Here is a 17,854-nt window from a genome sequence, read left to right on the forward strand (position 1 = left end):
TTTTACGAGGGACGCAAAAATTATTTAGAAAAAAATAATAATATAATACAATAATAAAATGACTAATAGTGTTAAATTATTAATTTAAGTTGAGAAAGACGTTATTGTTCCATTTTGTATTAGAAATACTTTCTAATACGTCTTAATCTCGTATTTAATCTAATAATATTAAATAATAAAATAAATGATTCTGTTTTCTCAATAACTTGTTTCAGTGAAGTACAAAAAAATTTTCAATTCATGTGACTTTTCTTTAAATTATTCACCTTCTTTTATTATTTCCAAAGTAATACATTGAATATAATATTAATTAGAAAATGGTGTGGCTAAAGTCCCATATAGGCCACTGACTTGTATCAAATAAAATAAAAAATTGAAAAAACATGACACAATAGACTTAAAATATTTCACTTACAATATTAAGAAAGAGCTCGTTCTCTATGAAAAAGTTCTAATAATATAAAGGAGTAATAATTTATAGGAATTAATTTTATATTCAATGAAAGACTTTTAAACAAATGTTCATAAAAAGTTATGTTTAATAATTGTTTAACACATTATTTTAGGATTTTTATAATATGTAAATAAATATTATTCTTACAAGTAACATTTAGATTATTTTATAATGAAATATATAACTTCCGAATTACTGGTTCTGAAGTACACAGTTACAAAAATATGTATACTACAACATATTTTGTAATTTTTTAAAACATAAGGGATAGCCATGATAAATACTTAATGATTGATAAATTAAGAAATCAATGAAGCAAACAAAATAAATATTTGAAATAATATCCATTTTCAAATTATTGAGTCTTCACAATTACAAAGTTCTTCTAAAAATAATATATACTAAATTTATATATATAACTATCTATTAATATATTAAGAGATTCAAACCCTCAACTTTCCGTTAGTACTTCAATATTTAATGATTAGTAATCATATTTAAATTAGACTATTGCAAAAAATACTTATATGAAGGTAAAATATTATAATTTTTATAATTCACCCAAGAATTCAATTTCTAGTCATAAAAAACTTTAAAATTACAAAACGTTTTTCATAATAACATTTTCATTTATAATGTGATATTAGAACCATTATTTGTGGTAAAATGTTTTAATTTAACCATCAATATTGGTTGAAAAAGACATAAATTATTTAAAACTGATAAGATTCAAATAAATTCAGTCACACTGCAATTAAATAATAAAATTTTAAAAATATAACATAGGATAATGTATAAGATATTCTCCCATGAATATAAGCTGGTATTTAGATGGAGACATAATTACTATTTTAGTTTGTAATGATTATACAATTACATATGAATAATATCAATCAAATCTTACCTTAATGTATTCACCATAACTAAATTATTCTGAAGAGAAACAAAATACTAACGAGACATATACCATACTAATGGTTTAAACACCTTTTAATTAAACTTTAATTAAAATAACTTAAAAATTATAGATCATAGTAATTACTTTATTATTTATTTCTTTACAGTGCAACCACACTAAAAAATAATATATCAAATCAATATAATTTGAGTACAACCATGAGGTCGGAAATATTGTTTTTTCATGGGCGAACGATAGCTATCCGATCTGTTAAAATTTTATATTAAGAACATCTATAAAATATAATTATTATCTTTTATCTTGATAGAAAAATAGTAAAGCAAAATTTCGTTAATTGAAAATATAGAAATTTTGCAAAATATTATTATTTACATTTATTTAACGGGTGAAAGTACAGAATCGTATTTTATAACTATTGTACTCATTCGGCTCAAATTACGAATAGTTTTTATCTAAGAAAATAAAAAACTACAAATTAATTTTTTTTGAAATTTATAATAATTATTGATGGCTTCTACAATTTCATTTATCATAAAAATACAGGATATTTATAAGAAAAATTCAATTTAAATTAACTGCAAAACAATTAAATTCTATAATTTCCCTAGATAATTTTGTAACTACCCGTTTTTTTTTTCACTGTAGGTTAGTAGGTCACGGCCATTTTACAAAACTAATGCGCAAGTGCTAAGAATAAAGGTTTTAAACTTAAAGTTGTCATGACCTGGAAATACTTTTATTTAGTATATAATTTATATATTATTATTGAATTTTTATAATTTTATTTTAAATGCTATCAGAGTATTTTAAATACAATACAAAATATCAGTTTTTAGTAAAATCCGTTTTTTATTCAGAATATTTTTGTGGCCTTTAGAGTAGTGTATTTTATTTCAATTAATATTTTTAATATATTATTTATTTTTTATATAATTTTTATTATATATTATTATATTTAGTATATATTATTCATTATTAATTTTTATTGAATTTAAATAACCAAAAAACAATCATCTACTATCATAATAAATTATATTTATAATTTAATTTCTCCATAATTATATTTCAAGGGTTTCTTTTTTCGAGTGGCTCCATTAATAATGTCACAAATACCTTTTCATAAATAATACACTGATATCTAATTTTTTTTAATTTCATTTAAGAATAATGTTACTTTTCCATCTTTAAGAGTTAATAATAACACTCAGTTCTAAGAAAAATTGAGATATACTATATATACATTCCTATGATCTTAAACTAACGAAATATAGTTTAATAGAAAAGTTAATTCATCAAAAAAATAAAAATAAAGGTTTATATAGTAATTATAATAATGTACTAGTAATTAAGAAAAATGTATGTTTAAAATGTAGTTCATAACTAAAAAGTCGTTTGTTAATAAAAAAATATGATTCAGATAAAAACAAAATAATTTAGCTCCAAATGAGCCAATCATTTTTTCATATATTTTTTTATTAACATCTTTTTAAAAACAGGAACAGGAATATTCATACTAATAATTATTTATTAAATTAACAAAGATTCTACCAATGATTGTATGTGTTTTCTTTATGTAAGACCCCTGTAATAGAAGCGTTAACTATTCATATTTTATGCAGCAGGTATTTATGCGATGTCTCAAAAAACCTTTAATTTTTGTTCATCACTTTATTTTTATAAAGTATTAGAAAAGTTAATAAATTGTCAAGTTAGATGATTGATGAATTATTGTTTTATATTTTTGTACAACGGCGTATTATATAGGCAAATCAAGTATAGTCATGTACTGTAGACAAACATAAGATTTTTATACGATTAATTACATATTTATTGCAGCGTTTTTAAAAACATGTTTAAAAAAAAATCGATTTAAAATATAAATAAACAATTTAAAACATTCCATAAGAAAAATGTAAATTTTTACATTTTTGGTGTTTTAAACGTAACAACCCTGGTTTATTTCAAACTACAATAAAGTGCTATAACCATATTTTATTTTCTATAAATTTTGATTTTGTAATTGTTATTTTGGCTCACCGTTTACTAAAAACGACGAAAAAAAATTATATTAAAAAGGATTTGGATCTTTTTAGTCTACGAAGACAAAAAGATACTCACCCAATTACATAGAATAATTACTTAAATAAAGGTAAGGTTATAATAACTCCTTATCTTCTGATTTGCATTAATGTTTCCGCAGACCCATCTTTAGACTACTTCAATAAAAGGAGGGAATACAAATTTTTTGTGTTTACATATCTGATGTAAACCTTTTTGATCATTTTTTTTTTTTTATTGGATATAATCATTCAGATTATCATTCAGGATTTAGACTAATTTTTTATCACTTAGAATATTTTTAAATATTTTGTTTGAAAAGTATTTATTTTAATTTTAATACGAATTGTTTTATTTTATAAGTTGTATTAAGTTTAACGATTTTTTACATTTATTGATATCGCACATTTTATATTTTATATCTAGCTCTGGTAATAAGTATAGTAAACATTTATTGGATCTAAACAGTGCCAGTCTATAGTCTTTAGCGTGATAGCATTTTGATACTTTGTAAAAAAATTATATTTTTATCTAAAAATAATTTTTAACAAAAGTAACAAATAATTTTATTCTTGGCATTTCAACATAGCATATACTTTAAAATTAAAGATCCGAGTTATATACCAGCATTATTTCAATCCGTTACTTGATTGTATAGGAGGAATTATTTGACTGTAAATAACAATTTGTGCGATTCCAAAATATCTTTCGAATAGTAAATTTGTGTTATATAATTTTATTTTAGTACACCTCTGTTCCTCGATCTCTTAAAAAATCAGCTGTCATTAATAATCTTCACTTCACCTTATTCTTAGTTATAAAAAAAGTTGAATTTATTTTTAATTTTTATTCATTACAAAAACAGTAAAAGAATTATGCTTTTATGTGCAGTGTTCAAATAAAAGGAAACATGTCAATTGTTACAAATATTGAGAATAATAGAAACCCTTTTCCCTACTTACTAAAAACCCTATATGTATAATTTCTGATTGACATTTTAGCAGGTAGTAGTAAATTTCTATTGCAAAAATACTGAAAAATTTAATTAATTTTAATTTAATTCCAAAAATTGTAAATTTAAACAAAAAAACAATTTCAAAAAGTGGCTACATGCGTTAAATTCCGCCAAGGTTCATGAAAGACAATTAAGGTGCCAAATAAGACATACTTTATTAGTAATCACTTAACAGATAAAATATTTGAATTAATAAAAAGAGTTTTAGTAATGCGCAAGACCAAATGTGAAGATTTATAGGTACTTAATTCTTCTACGGCATTTTTTAAGTTCTTTGACACTTTTTTTTTAAATAGTATAGTTATTTTAATAAAACGCGGTACAAATTAACAAAAAAATTATTTTAGCTGGCTATGTTAAAAATCTGTAAGATATTAAAATGGAATAGAAGGAACAATGCGATCACGGCCATTTTTACTAGGTCATTTGGGTGAGCATATTGATTTGTTATGAAGTGTGTTGGTGCTGCGGTGTATCTTCACGTGTACACAACACCGGCGCACAATCGACTTTTATTTGGCTACAAAAAAAAAAAATCAAATGTAATTTGTCGCCAAATTTTCCTGTAATCTTTCAAGTAATTTTATTTTTTGCAAATTGAAATATATAAATTTAGAAACCAAAGAAATGATTATTAAATAAGATTTATTGAAAATAATTGATATTAAGGTGAGTGTAGGGCATTTTAAAAAAATTTTTCAATAACAATTATACAAATGAATAAAATACTAATCAACTAAAAAATTATTTGTTATATACGAAAAATCAACTTTTAAGTTAATTATTTTTTATTACATGAGTAATATCAAAGTTGACAAATTTCAATCACTAAGCAAATTAAGATAATGAAAAAAAGAAAGACACTTTTACATCTGTGTTATAGGGTCTAAAGGAAAAATGTTTTATTAGAAATCATACTGAAAAGATAAAAACTATTAATGAGTAAAAAATTTTTAATATAAGTTAAAATGTTGCGATAATACTTAAAAAATATTGATTATTAAAATAATCAAATTTTTATTTTAATTCCTCTTTACGAATGTCAAACAATATCATTTTATTAATATTCGCTGCATAATTATAATAATCTAATTGGTAGAATCAATAAGTGTCTCTATTTGGTACGATCTTATACTTCATCTGTACATACACCATCAGTTCTCATATCATGCCCAATTACATCTAACTACCTTTTTTTGGATTCCCTTTTCTTTTTCTTCCTCCAACGTGCATTTTTATAATCATTATTATAACTTCTGATTTCTCTCTCCTCATAATATAACCAAGCCATCTAAGCCTATTTTCTCTTATTGTATCCATAATCGACGCTAATTCTATGCTTCCTCTTACATATTTATTCCTTTCCTATCTTCTTTTGCTACTCCACTCATTCATCTAAGTATTCTCAACCTGCTCTATTTTCCTGCCAACCGTCTAACACTGACCCATGCAATATAGTTTCAATATAAGTCCTCGTTTATTGTCATTAATTTCCTCGTTCCATCATCCTCGTGTTCTCTTTCGTCAAACTCATACTCTATATAATCCATCTTACTTCTATTAATTCTTAATCCCTTTCCTTCAATGGCCAATCTCCACATATCAAGTTTTTGGTTAACTTTCTTTTATATACACGATATCATCAGCAAACTACATACTTCATATAACTTATGATCTACATAAAATTTTATACTTTTTTTTCTTTTAATCAATTTTTACAATATAGAACTATATTTAAAATATGTTTTATGTTATTTTTCGCAATTATAAAAAATATTTTAAAAATTAATTTTTTTAAGATTTTGAGATAACCATTTTATAGACAAGTTAAAAAAAAATTTTAATACCAAAAAACTCTTATTTTAATTCAGTAGTTACGTTTATACAGCATTTTAAAGTTTGTTAAATTTTGATTTTTTTTTACAATTTTCCTATGGTATCAAATGTTAGTCCATATTATGTAAAATACAGAAGTAAACACTTATTACATTATTTACTGGTAACATTACGTGATTTCTTTTCCATGAAAATTATTAACATTTGAATAAGCATTTGTAATTGACATGAAGAAACAATTAGTAGTATAATTCAAATAATTAAAAAAAAATTATAGAAACATTGTCTAAAACATGTTAAATTTTTAATTAAATAATTTCATATGTCATAAATTGAAACGTGAAAGTGAATAAGTGCATTTATTATCAAATCTCCTAACAAGGAATATCCTATAATAATATGATTACAATGATAGAATTACACAAACTAATAATCACTTTTAACTTGGCTATCCATGGAACACTCGTAATTGACATACGATAATGTTTCTAACTTTTGTAATAAAGATTAGAGATAATCATTTCTGTATAAAGCGCGTTAAATGTTATTATCCATGGAAAAGAAATCGCGTACTGTCACCAGTAAATAATGTAATAAGTGTTTACTTCTGTACTTTACATAACATGGACTAACATTTGATACCATAGGAAAATTGTAAAAAAAAATCAAAATTTCAAAATGCTGTACAAACGCAACTGCTGAACTAAAATAAGAGTTTTTGGTATCAAAATTTTTCTTTACAACTTATCTATAAAATGGCTATCTTAAAATCTTAAAAAAAATCGAAAAAAAAAAATAATTTAAAAAATATTTTTTGTAATTGCGAAAAATAACATAAAACATATTTTAAATCTCCCTTTATATCCTATTTTACTAATATAGTTCTATATTGTAAAAATTGATTAAAAGAAAAAAAGTATAAAATGTTATGTAGATCATAAGTTATATGAATTGTCAGTTAGATCCGTTCCGCTCTATATTATAGTTTATAAACTATATTAGGTAGAATCAAATAAATGATTATTTCATTTTTTATCCCATATATTTGTAAAATTGTTATCAAGTTTTTTGTTAAAAAATGAAATGGCAAGTCATATTTATGTATATTGAGTAATGCGCAGTCGTATTTCTTTAACAATCCAATAACATACACTACTATAATTTCATGGAAAATAAAGCTCACTTTGCTGCACTAGGTCAAGGTTTATTGACGCTAACAGAATTTATACACATTCAATGGAGCACAAGGGGAGGATAAGGGTCACCTATTCTATGATGAAAATAATTTTGTTTTAATGATATATTGTTATTGATAAAAGTAATAAAAAACGTTTCTACGTAGAAACACTAATAAAACAATTCTGTACACATAACTGAAATCGATAATAATACGAAAGTCGTGGGACAAATATAATAAAAATTGTATGGTTATAATGTCTTTGGTATTATAAATTACATTTTGATCTATACATTTTTCTTGAGGATAAAGCATATCCTTATAATTTAGTTGAAACTAAATTAATAAACAAAGTATATTCACAAAGTCAAATACTGGTTTGTAAGTTATTATCGACCAGTCATTTTTTTAATTACAATATTTTCTTTTTTATAAGCTAATTAAGTATGTAAGTAAAAAAAGTTGATACATTTTAAGTTATAAGGGATAAACTCTAAAAGTATTGAACCATTTATAAATTGAATAACAAATACTACTTGAATAAGTCAAAATAAAATTTCTCAGAATATTAATAATAAGAATTTTAAAAGTAATCTAGTGGTCAATCACTAGAAATAAATTAATCACTTGTGTAATCAGGGGCAAGGGAATTTTGGAATCAACCCGCACATTATAAATATGTTTACATATAATCAAATAATATAAAAAAGTAGAACGAGGTTTAAATATTTAATACACCACATAAATAATTTATACTTAATTAAATAAATATTCAGTGCTTTATTCACAATAATTAAATTTGTAATATTGTAATGTTATAAAAACGTTTTCTTGCTACTAAAATATTCTCAAGATAAAAGTTATTAAAATTTTTTTAAATATTAGCAGGACATATTTAAAAATATATTATGCAGACAGGACAATATAAAAATATTCAATAGATAAGCTACCAATAAAACGTTTACAAGCTATTTTTTTTACTTTGATTTTGAGCTATACACAATAACAAAATTAAATATTTTATGTCAACATAGCATTTCCAATCGAAGGAGCACATACTTCTAACACGGCATTATGTTTACATAGTACTTTGTTACCTCCCCTCTAAATACAAAACTGAATTATAGTTAACACCTTAACTACTTATCCCTTCAAATAGTAAAATAAAACAATAATATTTAAATAACTAATAACGTAATTAAATATATTTTTTAAGAGTTTATAATGTAAATTTTATCTTGATTAATTAATAGTTACCTTAAATTAGGTTATTCTTATAATAAAATGAAATAATACTGTCAACACATACTCAGCTTGTCATTTTTTATGGTATACCATAGTAATAGCTAAAGAAGATAATATTCTGAAAATAATTTTAAACAATAACATTAAAAAGCTTACATATGATAATGTTTTTAATTTATTGAGAGTATTAAATTAACTAAGTAATATGTAAATTAAAATAAAACTGCAGACTACCTTTGTGGTCAACATTTGAATAAATGAAAACTAATTTAAATTAAAACTGAGAATTTTTTTTGCTAATAAGGGTTCTTTAATTTTATTTTTTTAACAGAGTTTCAAATTAGTTTTATTTTAATTTACAGCTAAATAAAAATGATGTAAATAATTATAATAATTTTAGTTTAGTTGTAAATTATACATATGAGTTATCTTCCTTTTTATCCAAATGGATAAAGAAAGAAGAAAATTTAAAAATAATACATGAAAAATGGTAATTAAATTAAAGACTTCAATACTTCGAGACTAGAGTGAACTACTTAATCCATTTTTCAAAAATTGAATAGTCATTCATTTATTAATAATTGTTAAAATACATGTAATATTTTACAATTATGAAGTTTTGCATTATTTTAACCTATCTGCTATCCCAATAATTATTTATTTGGAAATAATTAAAAAACAAGAATTTTCAAGTTTGATCTATCATAATAAATATTGAATAAACATTACATGAATCCAACACATATATATTGCCTTTTCTTTCTGATTTTATAATCATTATACTTCTCTACAGCATACTTGGTTTGAATATCTTTGATAATTCTATTATTCCTATTAAAAAGTATTTAATGGTTTAATAAGAAAAATAAAAAATAAAGTTATTTTATAGTTATCATATGTTTTTAATAATCTATTTATTAATTGTGAAATTATTTAATGATTATTAACATTTATCAGTATTAAGGTGTTAAATATATTTAAAAGTGTAATATGATTATATTCATAAAAAAAAACAAATAAGTTAGAATTTTTACCATAGTTCAATAATTATAATTATTATTATTACAATTATATATAAATAATGTAATTGGTTTATCACATACCACTTAATTACTTTCAAAATAATTTCAACATTGTAAAAAAATATTTTAATTTAAAAATTAAAAAATTTTTTTAGTGACATTTCATCTTTTATAACTTAAAGGTGTTTCAACTTTATTATTTTAAGTGGTAACAAAAATATTTAACTTATAAAATAGAATATAATCTAATTATGAAAATGATAGGTTGATAACACTTTTGGACTAGTACTTTGAATGGATATTGTATTTATTTTAATAGTAATTGAGTGGTTTATGTAGTTATAGACATGAATGTTGAAGGAAGAAGAGGTAGAGGAAGACCAAAAAAGAGATGGATGGATGTAACTGAATACGATATGAGGACGGCTGATATGAGCGTAGATGATATAAGTTTAGGATAAGGGTGGCTGACCCCAAGTAGTTGAGATTAAGGCGAAGAAAAAGGAAAAGAAGAAGAGAATTGAAGGTTTATGAGAACATAATCACTCTGTATATTTAGGGTAGTATAAAAAAAGAAAATTCTTTTTATTTTTTTACCCATACATAGAATTTATTTTTAAAGTAAAAAAATGATTTTGTAGGAATTTAAGGTGAAGTTTAACAAGTTATTACACAGTTAAGAATACTCTTATTTTATACTGTTATTATGGAAAATATTAAGAATTAATTTAGTATAAACAGATTCTAATTAAAATAAATAATAATCTATAAATTATAAAAAACAAGCCAGTTGGTAAGTAAAATTTTTAAGAATAAAATTGAGATAAAAAAAATTAAAGAATAAAACTAATAACTTTATGATATGCATTGACTCTTTACAAAAATTGCGATTTCATAAATAACTTTTGTACAAAAATATGCAATATGTGAAAATAAATTTTAATTTTTATATTTTTAAGTGAACATTTTATTTTATTATAAAATAATTAAAATAGCAAAGAGTTAAGTTTCAAAAGAAGCTTTAAATTAATAATAAATAAATAGCTTACAAAATTGGAGTTGCAACAAGTACACTTGATTTTGAAATTAATTTCATGTCATAATTACACATCGAGTTTAAATCATTTTTTAACTAAAAAAAAAAAAAAATTTTTTTTTATTGATAATTCAATAAGAAATTCTATTTTTCATATAATTGCAGTTATAGATAGTGAAATATTTGGGGAAGTCATGAGTCAATAATCTCCCATAGCATAAGCTTTACAGTAAAATAAATGTATTGAGTACCTGACTTTTTTTTTTTTTACTCTTAAACTACCTTAAATTTTAAAATTGCTTATTTTGTGAAGGAGATGTAGTAATATAAAATTTTTTTCTCTACCTATTCCAATCAAAATTTTTAAAAGCCCCATAAATTTTTTTGAAAATATGCCACTAATTCTACATTAAAAAAATTAGAGGCCAAAAATATTCATAGTCAGTAGGTTATTATAAAATTTTTAAGTCTCCTTAATTGTAATCTATTTAAGTGTTTATTAAGTAAGAAAAAGTAATGTTTCTATTAACTTCATTGTTTATAAAAATTTGTTTATTATAATTATAATTACTTCATTCAAGTTTAAAGCCATTGAAAATAATCCTTTTGATTTTATTACTAGACACTCAGGTTGATTATAAATAGAATTGTGACAATGTAAATCCTAAATCAAATAATAAAATATTAATAATTGAATCATACACAAAGCTATAGTAAAGATGTGGTGCCTAAGACAAAAGATTTTAAACAAATAATGAGAATAAGTCATTCAGTGTAGTATGATAGTATGATAGTATGATTCATAGCTATTACCAATCTATTATTGGCAATGAAAATGCAAAACTGAAAATGGAGATATTTTTTTTAAGAAATATTAAAAGTATATATGTATTTTCCTTAGGCACCAAAAAAACTTGCTAAAAAAAATGAAAATTATGGACAAACTAGTGAGATAGAGTTTTAGCCCCACAATTGACTAATTAAAGTTTAGAAAATTAAGTTTATTGTAGCATAAAAGTATGTTTTTATGATAAGAAGAAATATAATTAGCATATTTAAAAATTTTATTTTATTTTCACCTATGATAAAAATTCAAGTCTTCATTTTTTTAAAATAATATAATATAATATTTCAAATGAAAGTCACGAAATTTAATAATTAATAAATTAATATTTTTTAACATTCTCAGGATATAATTATTAACTCTTTATAAAAATAGGTCTGGCCTAGTGAGAAGAAATGTATGTTTCGGCGCACAGGATCTCGAATTCAATCCACAGGGTGTCAACAAAATTTTTACAATGGTGATATCTGGCCTCTAGTGCAAATCATCAATAATACCCGTTCTGTCTATTATTGGTTTAGCCAAAAACCATCTTTAACTCCCAACATATAAAAAGAGGACCATCATTCTCTGTAGCATGTTAAGTTAAGGAAATAAAAGGATGTAAAACTGATTATTTTTATTATAAAAATAATTAATTTTGACTATTAGATTTGAAACATTTAGTTTTTAGAGGTATAAGTAACATTTTTATTTAAATGGTTTTATATGGAAAAAGATAAAAGTACTAGTTTTTTTAAGCAAGAAATTAGGGCCAATAATAATATTTATTAACTTTTCTCATAAAGACTTAATTAAAAACTGGATTCTATATTACTGTTTTATACTTACAATACAGTTAGTCATTAATCTGCTAGTGAAAACTTTATTTTTTAAGGATTCTACAGATTTAAATAATTCTATTAGTGTATACATTCGATTGACATTTTGTCTAAAATAAAACCATTAAAACTATATAAATATGGATCATAAAACTCAACAATTAAATAGAGGGTATAGTTGCAATGATGAAGTCTATGCAGTGCAATTGTATTATTAATATGTAAGTACACAATTTTGAGATTATAGCATATAGTGTGTTAAAGTGGAAGTCTTATATTTCATGTAATTTTATTGAGTAGTGTTACAAACATTGTATGTTAAAAAAAATTAATGGTATCAAAATATTTAACATAAAATTCTCATCTTCACATCGAAGCTAAAAGTAAAAAAATTAAGTACCATTTGTTGAAAAAAAAATTAAAGTTGACCGAGTTATAGAACTTTAAAGTTGAATAAAATTTAATGATTATATGAAAATTACATTCTTTATCTATGATCAAAATTTTACTTTTGTAGACTAAGATACACTTATAAATAAAGTAATAAAGTATATTAAACTTTATAAAAGCGATAAAAACAAAAAATTAATAATTTTTTTTTTATAACTAAAAAAAATGTATGAATATAATAATGAATTTTCATCCTATTGTGAAGTTTAATTTTGCATACAGAATAGGGTTTACAATATTTTCCTAAAAGTAATTAACAAATTATTTCTTCCAAAATGAAAATATAATATTGATAAAATATATAATTGTTTAAACTTACGTATTACTTGAAAAATTTTTAGTAATATAAACTATTTTGATAAAACAATAGCCTGTATAGTAAGCATCCCATCCAGCATGATGTAGTTTCAAATCCTCAACTGTAATTTAGATAACATTAATAATTTATAAGATAATAATTTAAAATTATAAATATTATAACATAAATTTACATACATTCTTCGGTAGATTGTTTGATAAATAATGAATCTGAATAAATTTTAGCATCACCGTCTTTTAAAAACAGATAAATTTCAGAAAGAGAGCTTCCATCCCAATTTACTTCATTAAAATATAATTTCATTAATATAATATTTAGTTTACATTAACTATACAATTATATAATAAATACGTTTAAAAATTAACAGATATAATTAAATTTAATAATATTAATAGTTATAACTTACTAGAAAAAGTTTTAATAAATTAAAATGATTAATGATGAATATATATTATTTTGAAGAATTAATAAACTAGTGGTGTTCATATGAAAAGTATAATTTTCCATTCTCCCCTTACAACAAAGAGCCAAACAGTTTTATTAAATACTTTTAAAAAACGAAAATATTTTAAGATAAATTAAGAATTCAAAAGTAGTTTTAAAAAAAATTAGTAAAATAAAAATGGATCAAAAATTTAAATCCGAGTCATCTCTTGTCTTGGATACATATATAAGAATAGAACAGATCTCAAACTCACAACACTTTTAACTTCTGATCAATTATATTAAGAAAGAAATAAATAAAAACTACTTTTCAATGACTATTTTAAAATGTTAAAAATTAATTTTAATTTTTCTTTATTAATATAGATATAATTATAATGTGTTCTAAACAAGCACAAATTATTTTTAAAAAAATTACAGTGAAATATTAATTATATCAAAAGTTTTAAGAATTGTCAGTTAGATCTGTTCCACCTGTATATGGGTCATAAACTTAGTTTCTAAAATTTTAAAAGAACCATTAACCTGTACTTTATATTTTTGACCATTTTAATGTTTATGTTTGAAAAATAAAATGCTATTTAATTACCATTTTTAGGAAGTAATCGTCTAAATTCCTTGCACATTAATTTTGTGTCATAAATAGGGCCAAATGTATTGGAAACAAAACTTTGATAATCTTTCAAATTATCTAAAAAAAAATTATCAAATGTCTTTATTATTTTTCAAACTCATGTTAATAATAAAAAGTGAAAACAAAAAAAATTACTTGGCAATGGTTTGAAAAATTGGTTACATAATATTAAAATATCCATAGCACAGTTATGTCCAATTAAAGGCTTTTTCAATTCTGACAATAAATTTAAAAGATATTTAATGCCAAGTATTTTAGTATAGAACTTCTTTTTATAATAAGCATCATTTTTTTGAAATGATTTTTCACTAAATGACATTTTAGTAATATTAATATATTGATGTTCCTTAAACAAAAATCTTAATCAAAATTGTATCAGAACCAATAATACCACATTATGCTATAAAAATCAAATAAAAAGACTTCATTACATACATAAAGTTTGAAGGTTGTTTTTTTTTTTGTATAATTTTTAAGTTAAAAGTTGCATTAAAAACCAATTATTTCCAGATTTTAAAACAGGTATAACTACAAAAGAGTAAATCATATAAATAGCTTTTTATTCAATTTTTATAGACTTCATACAGGCAAATTTGGTTACAGAAGAACTTTTTTTATCCTATATACTTTAACAAAACAAGACCTATTAATTATAATATATTAAGTTACAATATCAAGTCAAATATTTTGCATAGAGAAAAAAATATAATTATGATTTTTTAGATATATATACAGTAACAATAAATATATACCTCTTTTAAGCACACATTTTGATGTTTCTTTTTAATATAATGTAACAGTAAGTAAGTAAAAAGTGGACTGTTACACTCATATTTTTTTAATAACAAATAATCTCCTTCTTTTGCTCCGTCATACCATTCATTAACTGATTTTAACTGTTCAATTAGTTCTTCTTTTACAGAACGAAAAACATTATTTTTAAAATGATCATCTAAGATGTTGTCATCTGATATTAGCACCTGAATGTCAATTTCTTGCGTGTTTGTTAAATATGGAATACTATGATGAAATAACTAAAAAATTTAATAAAATTTCTTGATCCAAAAATATATTGATTGAACAACAACTGAATAATTCCACTTTTTTAAAAAGTTTACTTTTTGGTATTTAATATATGGCTAAAACTACTTTACGTAAAGGTATTTTGCCATTGAGTTATAGTAAAAAAGGCAAATGTTTTATTGCTGTGTTTAAATATAAAATAAATTAATTAAATGTTGTAAAAAATGTTCAAAAGTGGAATTATTAATTGGTTGCTACAAACTCTTCATTTAAAAGGGACTGTATATTAATAATAAGATAAAGTTAAAACAGTAAATCAGAGTCAGTGTCGTCCTGTCCTACCCTACTCTATTGAAATTGTAACCCATAGATATAGGCAATGAGATAAGTAAAAACTAGTCAGTTTTTCAACTTATAATATGTGAAAAAAGTTCCTTTCACAAGAAAATAAAAAGATAAAATTATAATTATTAATAATTTATAGTGATTGAATTTATAAATAAAACATATATTTTCTTATTTTAAAACTTATCATAAAATACTCCATACATATAAAAGAATACAAGTATTTTTTTAGAGAAAAATATTAAAAAGTTGAATGGTATATGAAAATTGTTTAAAATATTAGCAGAACATAAGTATAAAAAAGTTGAGTATAACTACTCTATAGGTAATAAGGTATAAATAATCCTCACTAAATAACTACAATTATTTACCTTATTGAAATCAAATTTATGCCTACATAAAAATTCAACACATGATGTCTGAAACTTTATTATATTGTCATATTTTAAGTATGATTGAGGAAATGTGTAGAATGAATATGAACTTGCATCAAAAGTTTTATGTTTTACATCATAAATGAAAAAAGATAATCCAAGTTGAATACAAGTAATATCACTAACTTTCAAACGCAATTTTTGATATCGATCTTCTAACGTATCAAAAAACCTATTAAAACCAAAAATATTATGAAAACTATTAAGAGTCCTTTAAAATATTGAATATATTAAAAAAATAAGGCAACAAAAATTAGTTTGACATAAAGTAAATTTATTGAAAGATACTTTTTACTATCATAGTTCAGTTATTAAATACTCGTTTAATTCATCCCTAATAGGATGAATTATTAGGGAGGTTAATGATTTAATGATGGTACTATATTACCATTTTTAAATGATAATATACATATTTAATTAGCTTATAAATAGATAATGATTAAATTAAGAAATTGATTGGAAAAAAACAATTTTTGGAACACAAATTGTTAATATTTTTATACCAAGGCAGAATGAGGGATATGGCTAAGAAACGTCTAATGATAAATATTGTCATAACCACATCTTACCTCCAGTCTATATTTTATAACGGTAATAATTTACAAAATAATGGGCCAAAAGTTGTCATCGACTAGTCATTTTCTTAATTTGATCATTTTTTATAAGCTAGTTAAATATGCAAGTTTAAAAAAATAAGGTTGTAACCTTTAAAAGGTATAACGGAAAAGTAATTAAAGACTTATAAATAAGGAAATATATATAAGACTAGAAAACAAATTTCTTAACATATTTATTATTATAATAGTATTTGAACATAGATTTATGTGGGATTATGCCAGAATTAGCCAATTTGCTTGCTTTATAAAATACCTCGTTCAAACCAATTATCATTCATTATATATATTATATATTTTTATTATAAGTTAATACTAAATTTGAAAACTGACATAATTTTTATTATTATGATTAATTTTTGCGGTTACTAATTGGTCAAATAATTTCTAAAACCTTGCTATATAGTTAATGAAGTCTAATAACGAACTAGATGAATGAATATATAAAAATAAATAAAGGAAAGCAAATAAATATAATAGTATTCAAAATTTACGTGAAAGGAACTGCATTATCATCGTGTAATTTTGAAAATTCCATATCAATACAGACAAATGCAGAAGATCTTAACATTGATTCAATAACAGGAAGTTCATCATAAAAATTAGAGTATATTATTTCAGACATGTTATATATTAATCATTTAAATTAATTAAAATAGTAAAAATTTAAAACAAGATGATATGTAAATTTTAATTTGAAATCGAGGAAAAATAAAAGATAGTAAGAAACTTGTTTTTTTTTTTACAAAAATATAGTAAAAATTCAACAAAAAGTGTAATAAATAATATTTAAAATCCCCTAAGAATGTGATTTGAATTGGGCACAGGTTAACTCATATCCATTAATGTAGATATTGAAATATTATTACTCTGCTATCTCTATTCAACGGCTATTATTTGTTATCAAATATATTCTCACTAATTTAGCTAAAATAATAGCCTTATAGGTCCATTACCGATTCCACTACAATTCTCCATATCTCCCTGACCATAGTGCTTATTAGTATTTTCCTAGATAATCCCCCCAAGTTCGGTTTCTGGTATTACACTTTCCTATCAAATACAATTCCAACCAATATTTCAGTATTGGTAAATATTTTATCATAAAGTATCCATCCAACCGAATAATTGTCCCGATTCATACGCTCCACCAATAATATGATA

At 22.5% G+C, this 17,854-nt stretch overlaps 1 protein-coding gene across 6 annotated transcripts; it reads right to left on the reverse strand.

Annotated features, from left to right (window-relative positions):
* Window positions 1-4,470: 4,470 nt before the first annotated feature.
* LOC126901922 (pre-piRNA 3'-exonuclease trimmer-like) lies at window positions 4,471-17,813 on the reverse strand. Of its 6 annotated transcripts, none has more exons than XR_007703148.1 (13): window positions 17,185-17,810; window positions 16,014-16,248; window positions 15,027-15,308; window positions 14,410-14,620; window positions 14,230-14,331; window positions 13,373-13,477; window positions 13,197-13,296; window positions 12,438-12,537; window positions 11,334-11,426; window positions 10,776-10,858; window positions 9,434-9,535; window positions 8,717-8,822; window positions 4,471-4,966 (listed from the first exon to the last, which is right to left on the reverse strand). XR_007703148.1 is itself a non-coding variant. In XM_050678856.1 (12 exons), the coding sequence occupies exons 1-12, from the start codon at window positions 17,313-17,315 to the stop codon at window positions 8,777-8,779; spliced, it is 1,590 nt and encodes a 529-aa protein (XP_050534813.1). In that variant the 5' UTR covers window positions 17,316-17,810; the 3' UTR covers window positions 8,637-8,776. The 6 variants fall into 6 exon arrangements, 2 of the variants coding, with proteins under 2 accessions (XP_050534813.1, XP_050534815.1); XR_007703149.1 differs by lacking the exon at window positions 4,471-4,966 and adding an exon at window positions 8,170-8,563; XR_007703150.1 differs by lacking the exon at window positions 4,471-4,966 and adding an exon at window positions 8,170-8,608.
* Window positions 17,814-17,854: the final 41 nt, after the last annotated feature.

This window comes from Daktulosphaira vitifoliae, unplaced genomic scaffold (genome assembly GCF_025091365.1).
Source record: "Daktulosphaira vitifoliae isolate Bord-2020 unplaced genomic scaffold, ASM2509136v1 Scaffold_3, whole genome shotgun sequence".
Lineage (NCBI taxonomy): Eukaryota > Metazoa > Arthropoda > Insecta > Hemiptera > Phylloxeridae > Daktulosphaira > Daktulosphaira vitifoliae.